This window comes from Rhineura floridana, chromosome 14 (assembly GCF_030035675.1).
Source record: "Rhineura floridana isolate rRhiFlo1 chromosome 14, rRhiFlo1.hap2, whole genome shotgun sequence".
In the NCBI taxonomy this organism is placed as follows: domain Eukaryota; kingdom Metazoa; phylum Chordata; class Lepidosauria; order Squamata; family Rhineuridae; genus Rhineura; species Rhineura floridana.
In genome coordinates this window covers 34,267,456-34,287,494 of record NC_084493.1, presented here as the reverse complement: position 1 = coordinate 34,287,494, position 20,039 = coordinate 34,267,456, and the positions used below count along the sequence as shown (strand labels likewise).

Genomic DNA, 20,039 nt, shown 5'->3' with positions numbered 1-20,039 from the left:
TGTTGCTCTGCTTTGCTGTGAGTGACTAGCAGTCCTGACTGAGGATGTGCATCTCCATTAGAAGCATTCATCTAACTCAGTGGTTCCCAACCTGGGGCTATGATCCCCTGGGAGGCCATGAAGTAATCCAGAGGGGCTGCAAACAGTAAAGATACGATTTTTTAAAAAAAAGTCTTCATTCCTTGGACACTGTCTACTCCCCATTGCCACTGCAGATGACACCTCCCCTTGCTCCAAACAAGAGGGGAGGATTTTTGCTGAAGCGCCAGAACACCTTTCAGGCACACTGAAGGCAGGGATCTGCCTATAAAACACGTGGCAGATGCCAAAGGAGGCTGAGGGTGGAACTACCAGACTGAAGAGGGGATTACTATCACCGACTCCTGTCTCCTCGCAATGCCGTTGCTGAGGACACCCTTACTCAGAACGAGAGGAGAGGGCTTTTCGTGAAGCAAAAAGAAGCAAGGCTGCAAGGAAAGGCTGCTTCCCCCCTTCCTTCCTGGCAGCCGGCCTGCCTGCCTTTCTTGGCTCCTGATTCACTGCCATCTCCTTTTAAAAATTGTTCTTATTTGCGAGGCCGTCCAGATCTCGCCTTCGGCCCAGACAGAGCCAAGGAGCAGTGAGGAAGCTCAGGACTTGCTTGCCCCCCATCTCTGAGGCTGTGTGTGTGCCAGTGTCCCCCCTTTCTTCCACCTACACTCTGCCTCCCCCCATCTCTCTCTCCTCTTCAGGCTTCTCTCCTCACAGTGAAACTGACTCTGGAACTCTCTGCCACTGGGGAGCAGTGGGGAGAGTGTGACAGCACCGCCTAGGAAACATGTAGTTCTATATGTAGCCCACATAAAAAAGTATCAAAAGCAAGGCAGAAAGGCTGCAGATCCTGCTTTCCCTCTTCAGAATCAATTAGAGTAGCACTGCCTGTATTATTTAGCTGTGCAGCGAAGCATGTTGAATTATAGCTCCCTTTAATCTGCCCCTTTTAGCCACCCCACATTCCATAACTCTTGTCTCAGCCCAGCATTCCAGCTCTCGGAAAGCTTTGATCGCACTCCCTTTCTTTTTAGGGGCTGCAGCCTTATGACACGGGAATCACACAGCCTGCATCACAGGACCCCAGCGCTGCAACATGTTTGCAGAGCTTCCAAATCTTTTCTTCCGTCCTTTCTTTTTAGCTAAAAAATAAAACGTGTCATTCACATCCAACATTGTTCATACACAGGGCGACAGAGGGAAGATCACTTCTGTTTTAGCAAAACGTACCAGTAATCAGGGAGAGGGGCTTTTTGAAACATGGCACTACATCCCCCTCCGACCTCTTGTGTGTTAAAGGTGTGCCAGTTCTCCCATGGCCAACAGCCAGCAATCTTTCGTTTGTGCTCCCTGCCAATAACCCTGTAAGTAATTAGAGCCCTCACAGCTAAGTCCAACACTGCTGAGACTATCCAGTTTACCCAATGCTTCCCACCTCAAAGGCAAGACAATCTAGCCAGGCTTCTGTGGGAAATTCTGTCTCCATAGTCAGGTTGGCACCTACCTAGAAAAATAGCCCGGTGCCTGCTCTTGTGTCTTTTAACAACCTCCCCATCTGCAGAACTCAGCAAGGGAGCTTTTCACCTGCTACTGGCTGTTGATCAAACTGCTGTTAACGGCACAAGAGCAGGGGCTAGTTGAAAGGTTGGCAACCCTACCCCAAAGCCCCACAAGGGATTGTGTTTTAGTAAATTGAGTTCCAATGCTCCCCTTACATTTCTTTTAACAGCTTTTTACGTTTCTGTGTTCATTCTTAATTAAAAGTCTCCATGTGAATATTCAGTTGAATAAGGAAACATTCACATGCAAAACTGTAGGCAGGGGAACAGAATTCCATTTATAACACTGGGTAGCTTCACAATGACCTTCCTGCCTCCAAAGTAATTAGAGTCTACTTTTTTGACTACCACAGAAGCTATTTTGCTCCCATTTCATCGTCCCTCCAAATTTCTCTCCACGTATATCAGTTTTTCTGCTGTTGCAGTGCACATTAGGGATGCTTTTCCCATCTATGCTTTGCAGGAACAAGAGCATTTTAAAAGGAACACCTCTAGCCAACTCTTGATGTTCTGGAGGACAAAAGCCTATTCCCAGGATTACTTTCGCTTTCTTTGGAAAGGTAGAACTAGCATTGCATATCACAGAAACTTGCTGGGGTACCATAGGCGGATTATGGTGCTTGTTCTAGACAATAACATATGTCACCACAACCCCCATCAACTTTCTCTGCAAAGAAAACACAGTTCTACTTCTCCGAGACAAGAGAAAATAATCCCAGTAACGGCTTCAGTCCTGGGCCAGGCTCAGGAAAGCAGAATTTTACCCAGTACAGTTTTCCCCATTACAACACAGCTGGTGTGGGAGAAGCCCCATCGGGTAAAATCCTAAATTCAGAAAGGAAACATTTTTTCACAATTGCTAAAACAATAAAAATTCCGTGGCACCTTAAAGGATCATAGATTTATTGTAGAATATAAGTCCATAAGCTTTTGTGGTGCAGTTGATAAAATGGCTTCTGCTCCACAGCAACATCTGCCACAATAAAACTATGGACCTTTGAGGAGTCACAGAGCTCTTTACTGCAACAGACCAACCTGGAACACTTTCTGGGATTTCTCTTTTCACAGGATCTCTGGGCAGGGAGAAATTGCAGCTTCCAGGAACACTCCTGGGCAGGGTGGGTTGGTGGGGAGGGAAGGTGGCAACACCAACTTTGGGTCCTCAGAAACATGCCCAGTTTGAATAAGTAATGTACATAACAGGGGGAAGAATTAAAGAACTTCTCAGAAGCAATCATTTGAATAGAGCTTGAGAGTGGAGACGCTGGTCTGGAAAGTAATAAGACTGACATAAAGGGGAGAGGCTGTGGATGGTTGAAGGAAGCATCATTTTGTGGGGAGGGGGGAAGGAGTGCTGAGAGGGAGGTCAGCTTGGGAAATGAATAAATCAAGCACTTTTCTAAAAGCCAGAGAGAGAAAGAGTGATAGTAGGGAAGTAAGTCGTTGTGAAGCAGACAGATTTTCAAGGGGAAACTTCAGGGGCCAAAATTCAGTCCCAAGTCAATCCTCTTCTGTTGGGGGTGCTTGTCATGAGCTCTCAGGAGCTCCTTTTTAATCTTTGAAAGCCATTCCCTGAAGTCTTTAATAGGGAACACACAGAATTTGCTGCTCATCCAGAGAGCCTAGATGGCAGGCCCAGTTCCCAAGCTGCAAGGGAGAATTGTGGAAACTTGTAGTAAATTAGAATAGGAGCAAGATATCAGAAGAGCAATTGCAAATTATACTTTTTTGGGGGAAAGTAATACATCTTTATTAGTACAAAATGTAAAAGATTAGCCAGATTAAATTGTATGAAAAAATCTTACTATCTGCAAAATTAAAAGAGCTTGTTTTAAAAAAACATTATCCAGTATCTGTAAGTACATACTTCCTGACAGGCTGAGATATTTAACATTTGAATCGCAATGATTGCTGGAGATGTGTTATTTTTAAGAACATTTTGAAAACAATTGTGATAAATCATTTTGGAGGCTAGTTTTAGGAAGCACAAAAGAAATGCGTAGCATAAGAATCCCTCCTATGTCTTATTAAGATGTTGAAAGGCTACCATTGACAAACTGAATTTGGATATTAGCAGAGAGATCTGCTAACAGTGGCCAACATCACTACTGGAATAGGGGCCATTCTTAGCCTTTCAGTTTGGTGGAAGGAATATATAGAATATGGACAACTTCAATGATTTTTTTTTTATGCATGACTCTGAGGGGGTCAATTAACTAAAAATCACTTTGTAGCATACTGGTATTTATTAATAGTAGTTCTGGACTTAAACAATAAATAAAGCAATATTATTGATGTATTTTATTAGACCTTATGTCCAGTAGTGTAGTGGCAAATCCAGAAGTGCAGGGTCCCTTCATGATAGTCATGACACACACCCTCAGCCACGCCCCCTCAGCCACACCTCCTCCCTCTCTCACTTGTTTGCTCTCTATCGTTATCTCCATACTCCTCAGTCCTTCTCGCATGTGCCTTCTCTCACAACAACAGATGTCCCTAGGAGCTAATCAGCATGAAAGGGGGCCTGTGTGTTATCACTGAGAAGAGTCTGCCCAATGGCTCACTCACCTAGTTCCACTCTGATTGGCTCCAATCAGCACAAAAAGACAAGGAAGCAAGTTAGAAGAGTCTTCTCAGTGGCTAACACACTCCCTTTCATGCTGATTGACTCATTGGATGCTGAAGACATAGGGACCCTGCTCCCCAAAAAGTAAAGGGTCTAAGATCCCCCAAGACCCTGGACAACTACACCTCTGCTTATGTCTGAGGCCCCCAATGTGGTACCCATGAGCACTATGGTGTCCTCAGACACCCCTGTGACATCCACCAATGCCCCCCGCCCTTCTAATGTTTTTGTTAATAAGGATGTTTGGTTTTTTTGCTTTTTTGTTGTAGCTTGTTTTGGGGGATTGTTGTCTGCTTTTTTGTCCATGATTTTCTAGTTTGGGGGAGGATATAGGAATTTTGCTGGGGGGGCATTCTCAACATCATCAGTTTTTCTTCTGTGAAATGAGTATTTTGTGATGCCCACTACAGTTTCTTAGATTTCCAAATATACCCCCAGGCCCAAAATACTTCCTTATGTATTATTATTATTTATTGAATTTATATCCCATTCTTCCTCCCAAAGCAACCCAGGGCAGCAGTGTAATATTTTCTTTGTTATAGAACATATTAAAAACTGGGAGCTATCTACCAAGAGCATATGTGCCCAGATATATCATTGTGTACAAATCCTTCCATCCTTTTGGATGGAACAACTATCAGGTGGATCCACAGTTGGCTCCAGAATCGTACTCAAAGAGTGCTTATCAATGGTTCTTTCTCAAGCTGGGTAGAAGTCACGAGTGGGGTACCACAGGGCTTGGTCCTGGGCCCAGTGCTCTTCAGCATTTTTATTAATGACTTGGATGAGGAGGTACAGCATGCTTATCACATTTGCAGATGATGCAAAATTGGGGGGCATAGCTAAAACCGTGGAAGACAGAAAATTCAGAGACCTTGATAGGCTGGAGCATTGGGCTGAAAACAACAGAATGAAATTCAATAGGGATAAATGCAAAGTTCTCCACTTAGGAAAAGGAAACCAAATGCACAGTTATAAGATGCGGGATACTTGGCTCAGCAATACAACATGTGAGAAGGATCTTGGAATTGTCGTTGATCACAGGCTGAATATGTGATGTGGCTGCAGAAAAGGCAAATGCTATATTAAGCTGCATTAACAGAAGTATAGTTTCTAAATCATGTGAAATATTAGTTTCCCTTTATTCAGCACTGGTCAGGCCCCATCCTGAGTACTGCGTCCAGTTCTGGTCTCTGCACTTCAAGAAGGATGCAGACAAACTGGAACAGAGGAGAGCAACAAGGATGATCAGGGGACTGGAAACAAAGCCCTGTGAAAAGAGGCTGAAAGAACTGGGCATGTTTAGCCTGGAGAACAGAAGACTGAGGGGAGATATGATAGCACTCTTCAAGTACATGAAAGGTTGCCACACAGAGGAGGGCCGGGATCTCTTCTCGATCGTCGCAGAGTGCAGGACACGGAATAATGGGCTCAAGTTGCAGGAAGCCAGATTTCAGCTGAACATCAGGAAAAACTTCCTAACTGTTAGAGCCATACGACAATGGAACCAATTACCTAGAGAGGTAGTGGGCTCTCCGACACTGGAGGCATTCAAGAGGCAACTGGACAGCCATCTGTCAGGGATGCTTTGAGTTGGATTCCTGCATTGAGCAGGGGGTTGGACCTGATGGCCTTGATGGCCCTTCCAACTCTACTGTTCTATGATTCTATGAAAATGGGATGGAATGGATTTATGGGAAAGCACACATAAAAGTGACAGAGTCCAGAAATGGAGTGATCTGTCCACCTGTACTGTGGGTTCACTAACTTTTTTCCATGAAAAGCTGCCCTGTGCTATCAACCCTTAGTAGCTAGAGGTGGGATAGAATATGGGGAATCCAAGTTTAGATCCCTAGAAGGGATACACGAATTAATTCCCTTCACTTATGGGTCAGGTCACACAACCTACAAACTTAAAACATCTGCTTGGTTTGGCTTTAATCTTGCTGCCTAGTCTACTCAGATTTTCTTCTGTTGCAGGAGGAGTTGCTGGATTACTATTTCATCTTTTGTATTTTATTGTGTATTATTTTGGGTTTCCAGCTGTGGTAAACCACCTTGAGCCTTAGGGAGTCAATGGGAGAATGAGCACCCCTCCCTCCGATATAAGATAATATGTATTTACTATTATTGTTATGTACTTAGCAGGTTTTTGTATGGTGTGCACATTTTGTGGTGGGACATACTACAGCAACAAATGGATTTTGTTTTCGGCAAGTGTAGATACATTCCTAAATATCTTCCCACCCCAAACATACTGATTGTTACAAGTATGTAAAAACTAAGAAGGAACTCACAAACCTTTGTGCAAGGAAGAAATATAACATGCAATGCACATACACCAAATTCCTGTTTGTTCTCTACCCTTTTTGAAGATGATGAGTTGCAGGGGTTGGACATCTGCATGTGCACTCCATGAGAGAGACATTGGATTCAGTTTGCATTTCGAGGCAAACCTACCTAATCTTCACTGAAACACAGCTGTCCTCTGAAATTCACACTTCGAATTTTGCAATGCAGTTGCAATAGGTAATAGGTACAAAAATACACATGCTAGGATCATGTGTGCATTAAAGTGCATACAAATGGCATATGAAAATGCATTATATAAGGGGAAATTGCTTCACAAAAATGACTTTAATCATGAGGACTTTTTGAAATAATAATGATAATAATAATAATAATTTGACATGGAGAACCAAACTTAAGATTGGAGAAAAGAGAAACTGAAATTGATATTACATTGTCCATCTGCTGTCCCCTCATCCGTACATCCTTGTTAGTTTCCAGATTGCGTAAATGGACTGTCATCCATTCCAATCTTGCACCCAGCTCTCCTTTCAAGCGAGGGAAAGAGCACTTACTCTACGGCTGCTGAGCTGTGCGTAGCAGCATTTATCCCCAGCCGTCCCCTTCAACAAACTCCCAGGCCAGGAGCCCTTCCCACAGTCTTAGTGCAGGCATGTATGACAGTTATCTTCTCTATCACAACAGTTTCCCAGGGAGGCTGGCTTCTTTCCCATTTGCCCTCAGCATTCCTTTCCACTAATGTGAGTGTGCATTTCCCTGATACTGCATCCATTGCTTGTAAATCTGAGGCGATAAAAGGGCACAGCCCACCTGGAACATCTCCTGCCCAAACCCCAGTATCAATGCATGGGAGTTGAGCATGAGCACAGACCGGTATGTGAAGCTGCATGGTCCTGAGTTAGGCCATTGGCCCATCAAGCCCAGCACCATCTAATCTGACTGGCAGCATCTTCCCAAGGTTCATGGCAGAGATCATTCCCAACCCTTTTAGGTGGAGGTGTCAGTGCTTGAACTTGGGGGCGTCTGCATGCAACCTGAGTTTGCTTGCTTTTGTCTTCCCTGCCTATCCCTTTTTCCTTTTGTGTCATGCCTTTTAGACCGTAAGCCAGAGGTCTGAGACTGCCCTTTTTAAAAACTGGTCTGTAAGTAGCTTTGTGGTAAACAAGGCTTTAAAGAAATAAACATGATAAATCAATGCAAAGCAATGTACTTCCGTTCTGCTCTGCCCCCCCATATGATATCTCAGGAGTGTCTGAAACTGCCTTATACAGAGTCAGGCCATTGGTCCAGGACTGCCATCATCTCTCCAATTTTCTCATGCAGATTCTTTTCTCAGCTTTTGCCACCAGAGATCCTTTTAGGAAAGCACTAGCTCAGTGGCGAAGTGTGCAGCCTGCGATGCATTTCGGGTGACAGGGCTGGGGAAGGCCTAAGCCCCTAGAGAGCTGTTTCCAGCCAGAATGGTTAGCAATGGACTAGGTGGTCCAAGTAACTGAGTCAGCCTAAGGAAGTTCCATGTGAACTTGTTCAAAGCCAGTTTTTCTGCCACTGAGCTAGGGGTTTCCTACCCAGGGGGATGCTTTCTTTGCAAGTGAAATTCCCTTTGCTAAGCAAGAGTCTGGGATATTGCTGGTGTGATGTTGAGTGGGAGGGATTGGTGTGTTTAAGGGAAGTGTCATGCAAGGTGAGCATTCTGCCAAACAGCGCCCAGCCTTACTCGAACCCTCTGACCTGTCGGATGTCTGAGGACTTGTGGCAACCAGTGGCTGCTGTTGTCAAAGTCCTGGGCAGCAGGCCCCTGCATGATACTGCCCATGCATTACATTTTCATCTCCCCTTTCCTCTCAGGAGCTCAGGACTATGAGCTTGGTCCTCTTATCCCTATTTCATCCTCACGATAACCCTGCAAGGTATATTGAGGAGCAGGGCTTTCGTGTATGATTAGCTGGACAGATCTTCAGTGAATTTTAGGCTCGTGTAGCTCAGTATATGCATAGGGAGCGGCCATGGCTTTGCTTGCAAATAGTCCCAGCTCCAGTTCTTCAGCATTCCCACTTTAAAAGTAGAAGGCCAAGGAATGATTGGCAATTCTGGGCAAGATAGAAGATCAGTGGCCTGACTCAGTTTAGGGCACAACTGAAGCCGGTACTTTTCTTTTTGTGCCATTCGTTGCGTTAGCAGTTTTCTGGAGTAGCGACAACAAATGCTAACCACAATGACTCTGCTTGCCATTAATGGTTCAAAGGTAAGAGAACACACAGCAGCCATATTCACAATAAAGCCAGTTTAGCCATCATCATCAGTGATGATGCTAGGTTTTGTTTTTGGGGAGCGGGGAGTGTGTGATCATTCCCAGATGTATGGCCTCTTGACTGCTTTTAATGTCTACGTCCAGCCTAAGTTCAATTTGCTCTAAAAAGGATTAGACGTAATTAATGCTGTATGACCTCTTTTTCCTGAAGAATGTTGAGCTGTACGTCTAATGAGGACCCCTGAAAGGGGTCTCAATTATGATTATGTCTCAATTATTGAGACATAATTGTCTCAATTATGCAGATAGTACTGAAATTTCAGCAGAACAGAGAGGGTGTGCTTCAGATTAGAAGTTGTGAGCGCCCAAATCCAGCCGGCCCTTTCTGTTGAGCCAGTATTCTGACAAGTTGCTCTAAGCCACTTATTTGGAAAGAGAAAAGGAGATTTAACAAATTGGAGATTTGGGCGCTTTCAAAGTCAGTGTGTTGTGCCTTATTCCACCATGAGCTGGAACCTCCCTCTGGGCAGGGAGAGGATGGGTCATGGGACAGCAAAAGGATTACCTTCAAAGAGAGTCATGAGATTGATTTGAACAAAGAAGCAACTCACATGCTTATCATATGAGACTCTCTTCTTAATAGTGGGGATTCTCACGGGCTTCAGAGAGACTGGGAGCATTAGCCTGAAGAGGAGATTAAAAAACTGAGCAACCTAAGCAATAAAAAGGTGAGACAAAACCCTGAAGGTTAATTCTGATCATCTCTGTTCTGGGTCTACCATCTTTCCATACTTTGCAGTAAAATGTTCTGGGGAATAACAGGTAAGGCACGCTGGCTTATTTCATATGTCCATGTTATTCTGTGATTGTCATTGAAGCTTATTTATGTGAATTTCACTTTTCAAGGTTTTTTTTTTTAAAGGATGCAGGCTGCAGTGATTTACCTTTAAGTCTGTTGGCATCTGTTGAATCTGGCAGCATTACTTGGAAGATGTTGCAGTAGAGGATGTGAGTGACAGAGCAATACTGAAATACAGAAGCAGGCATACTGAAGATGGCTTCATGGACACATGTGAGAATGCTGGAAAGAAACTTTGGTTTTACAACACCTCACCAAAGCAACAACACCTCTCCAAATCCAGCATCTGGGATTTTGATAACCTTTACCTCATAGGGACATGCAGAGACCACCACCATCACCACATATTGAGATATAGCCCAAGTTTTCCAATCTAAATTCATTTTTATTTTAAATTCTTCAGATGTTTCTCCCAAACAGGTACCTCCAAATGTACCTTAATTTTGCTTTTGGCAAATTTTGCTTTTTGGCTTTTGGCAAAAAATGTATCAGTTGAAAGCTCTAGGTCCAGATCTTCTCACTAAATGGAGCATTTCTACATCAACCCAAAATTCCCAGTAGAATAATCAGTGTAGGTGAGGTGCAGACAACATCCACTGAACTAATTTAACAAGATGCATGGATGCTCTCTGTGAGTCACACATGTGCAGGCACATTCAGGACTTTTCAGAAGAGTCATCAACACTCTGCTTGCTTCCTTTGAAATTTTTCTGAACTTTTTCTTCACCAGGAGATATCCAAATGTGCCGGTAAATATTTGCTTTGGGTGAAAAAGGACACATACCCAAACTTTAAACAATAATCAGTGTATTATTGAAACATTGTATGTTTGTAAAGTGGCTTTCAAAGTCAGCTGCAGAAATATTCTGGCTGCACCATACAATCCAGGTGGATTTTGAAAGAAAAATCCATGACTAGGATTGTGGCTTCAGGTACTTCTTTCTGGATAGGAGCACATTTTGGTGCTAAAAAATTTACATGCTTATATCCAGTTTTGTTTCTCCAAGATGTCTCCAGAATCAGCCACGCATGGTAGCCATTTAAAGAGGGCAAGAGCACAGTCAGTGTCTTCCCATCTTTCTTGCACTATCTAGATCTCTAAGTTCTTTCTTTGCTTTTTAAAATATTTCTACCCTGCCTTTCAGTCAGGCTCCAAGGTGACTTAGATGAGGCATAAAAAAGGAGCCCTGACCAATGGCACCTGGCGGGGTCTGGTGATGGACAGGAGGGAATGCTGCTGCTGGGCATTGACTGAAGGGTGGAACCAACCCCCATATCCTTGCTGTCAGGAGGCATGAGGTGGAGGTGGCCGGAGACCCCAAGTGGTAGGCAGATGGTGTCAGCACCATACAGGTTCTTGAATGCTGACTTGTTTCTCATTCTGGAAAGGAAGAGATGATCTCACATGAGTTTGCTCTTCTGGTCTTAGTACACCACTCAAGCAATGAGTTATTGTATTCATTTATGCTCAGATGCATTCTCTGCTTTGTTCATGGTGCTCACCTGAGGGAACTGCCTTGCCTCGTTGTTGGGCCGCCTCGTTGTTGGGCCGCCTCAGTTTTGCATATTAAAAAAAGCTGGCTAGCAAGAAATACCACACAAGGGATTCTAGTTGCATTCTTTTAGGAACTGCCTAATGATAATAATGCTGACACAAAAGGACAGCCCATTGTTAAGCAGTGACCCAGGATGCACGTTTTGGTGGAAAATGTGGAATCATGGATGATAGTGAACTTTCTGGTTCTGTTCCTCTCCTGTGGAGCATGGTAAGACCCTTGTTTTCTCCAGGCAACACTTAACCTGTTGTTTCAAATGCTGGTGAGTTGCAGTCTCAACTGCAGATTACAGATTGCAGGACAATATTTACCAAATCTAGTACATCTTTAATTAGAGATGTGAAGGCCCGGGGGGGGGGGAGGGAAAAATCAGGCCCAGCCTCCAAGAGGTCTTCTGTCTCTTTAAAAGTTGCGCAGAGGGAAGGGAGGTTTCCACCTTGTGGTTTTTCCCATTACAGTGTTGCAAGAACACCTGCACTTGGCTGACTTCCTCTTCTCCTAAAGATACAGGATCAGTCTCAGGCCCTGAACCTGGCAACCCTACTGCCAGCCCAGGTTGGAATGCACCAGGCTGGCAAGGGCTGATTTGTGGGTTTGTTTTGATTCCAACTGTAGATCAAGAGGGACTGTAGCTTAGCAGTGGACCCCCCCCCATGCTTTCCCAGGTTCAATCCCTGCAACCTCCAGTTAAAATGATCAGACAGCAGGCGATGGGGAAAAACCTGCTCTTCCTAAGACTCAGGAGAGGTGCTGACAATCAGAGTAAATAATACTGGCTTAGATAAACAAATCATGTCACTTGGTATAAGGCCATTTCCTGTATTCCTAGTTGGCTGCTATATACCGGCTACATACTTATCATACCTAAAGCACCACCTTCCCCCATATGTATCTGCCTGGACTCTTGATCTCATCATCTGAGGCCCTTCTGTACTTGCCACCTCTGAGGGAGGTCCAGAGAGTGGTGATGAGAAATCAGGCCTTCTCTGTAGTAGCCCTCCGTTTGTGGAATACTTTCCCCAGCAATGCCCACCTGGTGCCAACCTTGTCATCTTTTAGGTGCTAGGCAAAGATGTTTCCAGGGACCCTGTTCACTTTTTTTTAGTGGGAAGCAATGTATAAACTGAATAAACCTAACTTAAACTAACCTACTACCATGTGTCAGGATGATCATCAAATGGGGTAAGTTTCACATACCCGCACGTGCTGTTTGAGATCACTTTTTATCTATCTCTGGTTAACAGGAAGCAGAGAGAAAGCTACTACAACAGATGCTTTTGAAATGTGCTGCTTGTTTGTAATTTAGTCTTGAAATATATCCAAGAGTTTGCTTCCTTTCAGGTATACATCACTATCTGCCATTTGACAAATAGCAAATTATTTCTCTTCCTCTCTTCTGCAGGGTCAAAGAGCTTGGATAGAGAAAACCTTTTCCAAGAGAGAGTGCATCTATATAATTGCCAACAGCAAAGATGCTACCAGGTGAGGATATAAGAAGGCATCCTTTTCTGTCCCGCCCTATATTCGTCGCATGCAGCACCATTTCCATTCCACTGCTGTTTGACTTCCGCTAAAACCTACATTATTCGTCCTGCTGTCCACTGTGGCAAAATTATATAATTTACGTAATTTTGTTGCTATCACTTTATTCTATCCCATTCATTTCAATGCAAAGTGGGGGGGGGGGGTAATCCGTTACAATATATTTTGTGGGTTGAAAGCAACAACAGCAGCAAATACATTGGAATGACTTCCATTCTGGCCATGGAATGAATATGCCAACATTGGCAGTTTCTGCTTCCATTTCTGTTTTCATCAGAATTCTCCAGCATCCCTACTATCAGGTGACCTGTATTTGGTTTGTATTTGTATTTGGTTTTCACACCAAATGAGTAATCTTTGGTTAGTAGTAATAGCAGGAGCAGCACCTTTGCTGCAAGACCCACTGGAAAAGGGAGCTTTCCATCCCCAGCATCTCTTTGGAGCAGTCATTTCTGCTGCTCAGAGACAGGGTGTCAGCCAGGATTATACAGCCACAAGAGTGGCTGTAGACCAGCCTTTCCCAACCAGTGTGCCTCTAGATGTTGTTTGACCACAATTCCCATCTTTCCTGACCATTGGCAATGCTGGCTGAGGCTGATGGGAGTTGTGGTCCAACAACATCTGGAGGCACGCTGGTTGGGAAAGGCTGCTGTATACTATAGCCAGCATGGATTTTTCACATTCTGCAATGTTAAATTGAAAATACCCCCCATTCCATTCTGATGCTTCCCATAAGCTCATTTCAAAATAAAACCTTACAAAACCTACCCTGTGGAATTCCCTCCCTTTGAATATTAGGCAGGTGCCATCTCTGCTACCTTTCGGTGCCTTTTGAAGACTTTTCTCTTTCAACAAGCCTTTTAAGTTGAGACCTATCCCAGTCTGCATCTGTGTCAGAATTGTTTAATTTGTTTTTTTAATAATGTTTTTAAGCCTTTTTAAGGTTGTTTTTTAAAAAGTTTTTAATGCTGTTTTGTTTTAATGTATTTTAAGATCTGTTTTTATTATGTTTTAAAGTGTTTTAGTGCTTTGTTTGCCGCCCTGGGCTCCTACTGGGAGGAAGGGCAGGATACAAATTAAATAAATACATAAATAATAAAACTTATAGTCCTGAACTCAGAAATGCTTGCTTAACAACCAATTAAATTAGAACTGCAGATGGCAAGCACCACCTTTAAAAAGGCATTCTCTCTCTCTCTCTCTCTCTCTCTCTCTCTCTCTCTCTCTCTCTCTCTCTCTCTCTCTCTCTCTCTCTCTCTCTCTCTCTCTCTCAGGAGGAATGCCTCTTGTAAAACGTTGCAAACTACACTGCACCTATGTGCATCACCTCAAAACAGAGGAAACGTCTTTTGCTTCAGAACTATTGCTTTTACTTGTATGAAAATGTATGAACATTTAATCAGTTATGTAATCTACTAAACCTCCCCTGATCAACTCAGTCCCCAACCCCGCTGCCACCAGGTTAGGGTAACAGCCCTAACCTTAATTTTTGCAAATAAAAAGAGGAGACTTTTCTAAGTCAGATGCTGAGCACAGACTCATAGCTGCTGTCCTGGCTTTCTCCCCCAGGTGCTGCTGTGGCCAGCTTATTACTCAACACATCCCAATTCCTCCAAGTATAACCACGAACAAGAATGAAGAAAGAGCAACAAATCAGGTGGATACTCAGCCTGAGAAATGGTCCATCAGCAAATACACCCAAGCGTTCCCGACTGATGCCTATGGAAATCTTGAGTTCCAAGGCGGAGGGCATACAAATAAGTCTATGGTAAGTGACAACATGTTCTTTCACCAATAGAGACAATGCAGCCTACTGGTGGATTTCTGAGGCTGACATCCTCACAAAATTCCATGGGGGCTGGCGAGGGGAAAATATCTACCTGTCGTTCAGCTAAAGGAAAACTGGAAGCGGTTTTTGGAAAGTGGATTCCTCCTCAGGCAAAACACCTGAGAAATACAGAGGAAAGCCAAAGAGTTAAGACTAATGACATTTCTCAGAGGATGGCAGTGGAGACGGATAGCTCCAATGTCAGTGGGGCAGTGAATACGCTCCAGGTTTTAGTCCAGGTGCTTTGGACAGCTCCTTGAAAGTTCAGATTAAAACCTGGAGCAGATTCACTGCCCCACTGACATTGGAACCACCAGCTTCAACTGGAGGGCGAGGAGGTGTTATGTGAAATATGCCATTCAGTCTGCTAGTGGGGAGGGTTCCCAGTCAAGTGAGGGGAGGGAATAACCTACATATAGCGTGAAAGGAATTCTGATTTCATCTTCTCAGGCATATTATCTTTTGATTTGTTTGGTTTGCAGTGATTGTTAAAATATATTGTTTGCAGTGTGTATCATAAAAGCAGCATATTTGTCTGGATATTCTCCTAAGTTTGTGAAAAGAGGCTGTTGTTTGCGGTTAGCATGTTTCCCGAGTCCATTGTCAGGGTAGCACAGTACTAAAAGAGGAACTAACTACAGAATGCTTCTTTGGAGAAGCTACATATGCTGATTATATATTGAGTGAGGGTTTGAAAAATGTTTTTCTTCAGCTGTTTTTGAGTGTCTTGTATCTTATGTCAAAACATGGGTCAGGAAGGCGTAAAAGCCCTTCTTTCTCTGTATGGATGAAAACAGTTTGAGATGCCTAGGCCAAAAGCCTGCCCTCAGGGGAGGATACCAGGGTAGGGATTGGCACAAAGGGGTCATAAGGTGCAATGTATGTATGATGTGTCAATGCTTATAAAAGTTATGTATTCATGTGGATCGGGAGAGTGTGTGGTTCGAAAGGACCCCCCCTCTCCCATTAGCGCCACTGGCATATCTGTATTATTGATCAATAAAACTCTGTCCTTTGGAGCACAATCTTTGGTCTGGAAAGTCTTTCCTTCAACAATAGTAAATTATATCTCAGGGAAAAGGGTAGGTGAAATATAACAAGATTTATATACTGATTAATCAACAAAAGCCTCTAAGCAGTTTACATAACACAATATAAAATATTCATTAAAATACCAATAAAATCAAACTTTAAAAAACATTTATCAAAATATAAGTAAAATCAGCAGTTTTAAAACAAATGTACCTAATAAAATTACATGTCTGAATAGGCTTGTCTAAGCAAAAAAGTCTCTAGCAGGCGCTGAAAACAGTACAGCAAAGGCACCAGCCTGATGTCAGTGGGCAGGGAGTGCTGGAGTGAAGGGGCTGCCACAATGAAAGATCAGTTCCCTACAAATGTGGAACAAACATTATGTGGCACTTGTAAAAGTGCCAGTTATGCAGATCAAAGCAATTTGCATTCAAGTGGGTGACCCTTCAAACTGGTCCCTGTTGCCCTTGGGCACTGTGGTGCCTGCAAAGGACTCCAGCGGAACCCCAGCAGGTAGCCCAGAATCAGAGCTTTCATTTTTTAAAAAAGTATGTCTCTGGCCCTCTTAGTAATAAAGTTATGGAGCAAAATGTGCAGGTACCCTTCTAAAGCAATTGATGTACCTGTCAGTGATTTTAGCTAACAAGTGAAGTTAGACCTCTGATTGATAAATGAGTTGTTTGGAAACCAGGCAACAGAAATCCCTGGAATCCTAAAAAGCTGCTGTTCCCCCCTCCCTTTTAGTGCACTTTCCCTGCTTCTGTCTTTTTTCCAGTCCTTGGAATCTCTATAGTATGCCCTTCCTTTTTCCTCTAGCAACCAGGAAACATCTTTCCTGTGCTAGGTTGGCCTGAGATCAGGTAATGCCTAGAAATTATTTTCTGCAAATACTGCTACACACTAAGTTCGGGTGAATGTTAAAGAATCCCTCTAACACACACACCCCGCAAATGTGAAAACTTTGCAAAGAAGCGTTAGGCATGTCTCCTACTTTGCAGGAGCTGAAGACTAGAGACTCATTAAGAATCAATTATAGTTAACTTACAGTACAATGGTATGCTTGTCTACTCAGAAGTAAGTCTCATTGTGTTTAATGGGGCTTACTTCCAGGTAAGTGGGTACAGGATGGCAGCCTAGGATTTGGTTTAGAGTTGGCATTGGAGGAAAACAGGGTTCTAGTGCCTGTATGGCAGACAGAAATTCAACAGGTTAGGCCTTTTCTAGTTTGGAAATACAATTATAGAGAAAGCTTCACCATGACTACGCCTTAATTTTGTGTTATGCCACGTTCCATGGCAGCCATTTTGTGACTGATGCCTCTGGCCCTCTCTCAAAATTTGAAATGTGCATTCTGGTCTAAAAAAGGCAGGTGACCCCTGTGTTAAGCTCTTTACGCCCATCTATCTTGCAGTACATCAGAGTGTCATATGACACAAAACCAGACTCCCTGCTCCACCTGATGGTGAAAGACTGGCAGCTGGAGCTCCCCAAGCTCTTGATATCAGTCCACGGGGGGCTTCAGAACTTTGAACTGCAACCCAAACTGAAGCAAGTGTTTGGGAAGGGCCTCATCAAAGCCGCCGTGACTACAGGCGCATGGATCTTCACCGGAGGAGTCAGCACAGGTAAGAAACAAACTAGCAGCAGGGGTAGTTCTGTGTGATGAAAACTATCAGCCTGTTTTCAGCATCATGTTTGGTTGGCAAGGGGTGGGAGATGAGCAGCAATTTAATCCAAGGGTCTGTAACTGTGTTGCATTCAGGCAGAATGAATATGCACTGTGCTCTTAAGGACAACCCAGCCCTCAGAGACTGTCCTCCCCTCTCTTCCCTTAGCCTCCCTAGGAGAAACCCCACTGCAATCCTGTGTTAGGAACTGTGCCTGAGAGTTGTATAAACTGTTTTTTTTTTAAATCTGTTACCAACCCCCTGTGTAGAACTTGCATCCGGTAATCAGGGTTCAACAGGCAACATAGTGAGCAATACATTGTTATAACATTTTCACCTTTGCATGGGACATCCCATGTAAAAAAACAAAACAACAATGATGGCATTCTGTGCTTTTTGTAAGTGAACCTTTGAGGATGTGCATGTGGACCTGTGAACGGGATCCTCATTTTGCCAACTTTTGATTTTTATAAAATACTGGCCCTCTCCAAAACAGACTGGGTAAAAAAACAGGGTGTTGCATACAAAGGATGGAAACATTTAGAAAGTCAGGAAGAGGAATTAAGTCAGAACATGCAGGTTATGGGAAGAGCGTGGCCAAATATGGTGGATTGTGTGTGAAGCCTGACAAAAGTCCTGGCTTCCCAGACTACTAGCACGGGTTGCCTGACAGTATATCATTTAATTGTGTGCCTGTATCAGAGAGAGAGAACTTTAATAAGCTATAAATCTGGCATGCCCCTCCATACACACAACTGAAACAGAATATGACTCAGTCCCAAATAACAAGTTCCATTAATTTCAATGGGAAGGAGTCACTAGTACTAACTTTTGCTGGATTGTGCTTCCTTGTATGTTTTTTAAAGGCTTAAAATACTAAATTCTTTCCTAAGTTTTGGTTGAATAAAACCTCTTAACCAACCCTCCTGAAAACTGTGGAGAATGTGGTCCCAGCACAGTAAAGGCCCAGATCTATATGGCCAACTCTCCACCATTAAAGAAGATACACATTGGTAGTCCTCACTAGAGTATATTAATAAATGGGGAAGGAAGGGGGTGGCCTTACTGGAAAAGGCTTTCTCTCTCTTTCTGAGATGTATGCAGATGCCTCCTAGGGAAAACACTGATGGACTTGAATCCTCGTGTAGGTGTCATTCGCCATGTTGGAGATGCTTTGAAAGACCATTCTTCCAAGTCCAGAGGACGCATCTGTGCCATAGGGATTGCCCCATGGGGCATTGTGGAAAACAAGGAGGATCTGATTGGGAAAGATGTAAGTTGGCATGCTTTCTGTGGATTTTTGCCAGATTATCTTTTTCTCATTGCCCGTTGAGGCAAGGATTCCTTGCTTCTAATCAGTAAATCAGAGTGTGGTAGTGCATTAAAGGGGAGTGTGTGCAGTATTATAGAGCATAACATCCAGCTGTAAGGGCAGGAGTTTTGAGGGAAATGAAAGGATGATAGCTGCCAGTTTTGTGTGTGTGTCTTTATCAGCTGTGTTGCAGGCAGAAATCAATTGCTAGAGCTTTTCCCATCATGGAGATGCAATAACAGGATATGCATCACCACATCGATTTCTACCATCTACATAAAAGGAGGGAATCTTCACAGACCTTCAGAGGCCCTTGGCACAGTCTTACTACCAACACAAGGTTGCTTGGTTGGTTGGAAAAAAGAGAGATGGCCTTTATTGTGGCCTAGATTATGACATGGCATCCCCAGAGAGGTGGGGGGGCTGACCCCTCCATTGCTGCTGCTAGACATGCAATAGAGGCTTCTTGTTTCAGCATATATTTTGTTAAATCCTTGAGGGCTGGTTGCTTTATTCATGCTCCTGTCAGTTTTGCATTGTTTTAGTTAACACCTCTTTTATTGTATTGCTTTTATTGCACTGCATTCTCTTTTAATTCATTTTTAAAATCCTCATGAAAATTCTTCAGCATTCTAGTGTGAATATCCCAATAAAAACTTTTTGTAGGCAGTTTTGACTCATGTATACATTTTTGCAAACAATATATTCTAATACAATGCATTTTGTATGTTATTTTCACAAATCTGTTCCTTTTTATGCACACCTTTACCTAATGTATGTATTTATATAAACATTGATTGATTGCAGAACTACATTGCAAAATTCAGATAAGTGCAAATTTTGAAGAATGGCTGCTGTTTGCGGGGTTTTTGTTCCCATATTGTTTGCAGATTTGATACATTTGACTTTAAATGTGAACTGAATCAAAATTCTTCCCCATGCCAGTTGTGGCACAATTCACTGCTCCAAAATATATCAAAATGCAATTTAATTCACTAATAGGCAAAAAAACCCTTGCAGTTTAAGAACGTACCTATAGCCAACAGATATTTCTATCAAACTTTAAAAAGGAGGGAAATTGGGCAGCTATAGTGAATGCACCAAGGGAGTAGGAGACTAACCTCCTTTCTGAGATATTGTACTGCCCTACAAATTTGTCAAAATGCAAACATCATTTGGGTTGGTCTTTCACAGTCCAATCCACTTCCTGTGTAGCTTGGAAGAATTTGGTAACGTGCCTCTGAGCATATGGTGAGTGGTGGCAACACCAGATTTTTTGGGGAAAGCCATGACTGTCTAAAGTGAAATAAAGGTGTGGTGTGGGTGTGACCACCTGATTAGCCAAGCCAAGCAGCTGTGAGTGTGGTGTTTAGAACACTGACAGTTGGTTCTTACTGAGCATGCCCAGGCTTATCATTGACTCCACTGCAAAATTTCTTAAATTAATTAAAAATCAGCCAGGGATTT

The 20,039-nt window shown here is 43.2% G+C and overlaps 1 protein-coding gene across 1 annotated transcript in view; it reads left to right on the top strand.

Annotated features, from left to right (window-relative positions):
* Positions 1-9,824: 9,824 nt before the first annotated feature.
* Positions 9,825-20,039, top strand: part of TRPM1 (transient receptor potential cation channel subfamily M member 1) — a 90,313-nt gene continuing 80,098 nt past the window's right edge. The window contains exons 1-5 of the mRNA XM_061595120.1: positions 9,825-9,848; positions 12,594-12,673; positions 14,303-14,501; positions 17,005-17,218; positions 18,409-18,533. Of these exons, the coding sequence (XP_061451104.1) occupies positions 9,831-9,848; positions 12,594-12,673; positions 14,303-14,501; positions 17,005-17,218; positions 18,409-18,533 (636 nt within the window). The 5' untranslated portion in view covers positions 9,825-9,830. The remainder of the gene's footprint in view (positions 9,849-12,593; positions 12,674-14,302; positions 14,502-17,004; positions 17,219-18,408; positions 18,534-20,039) is intronic.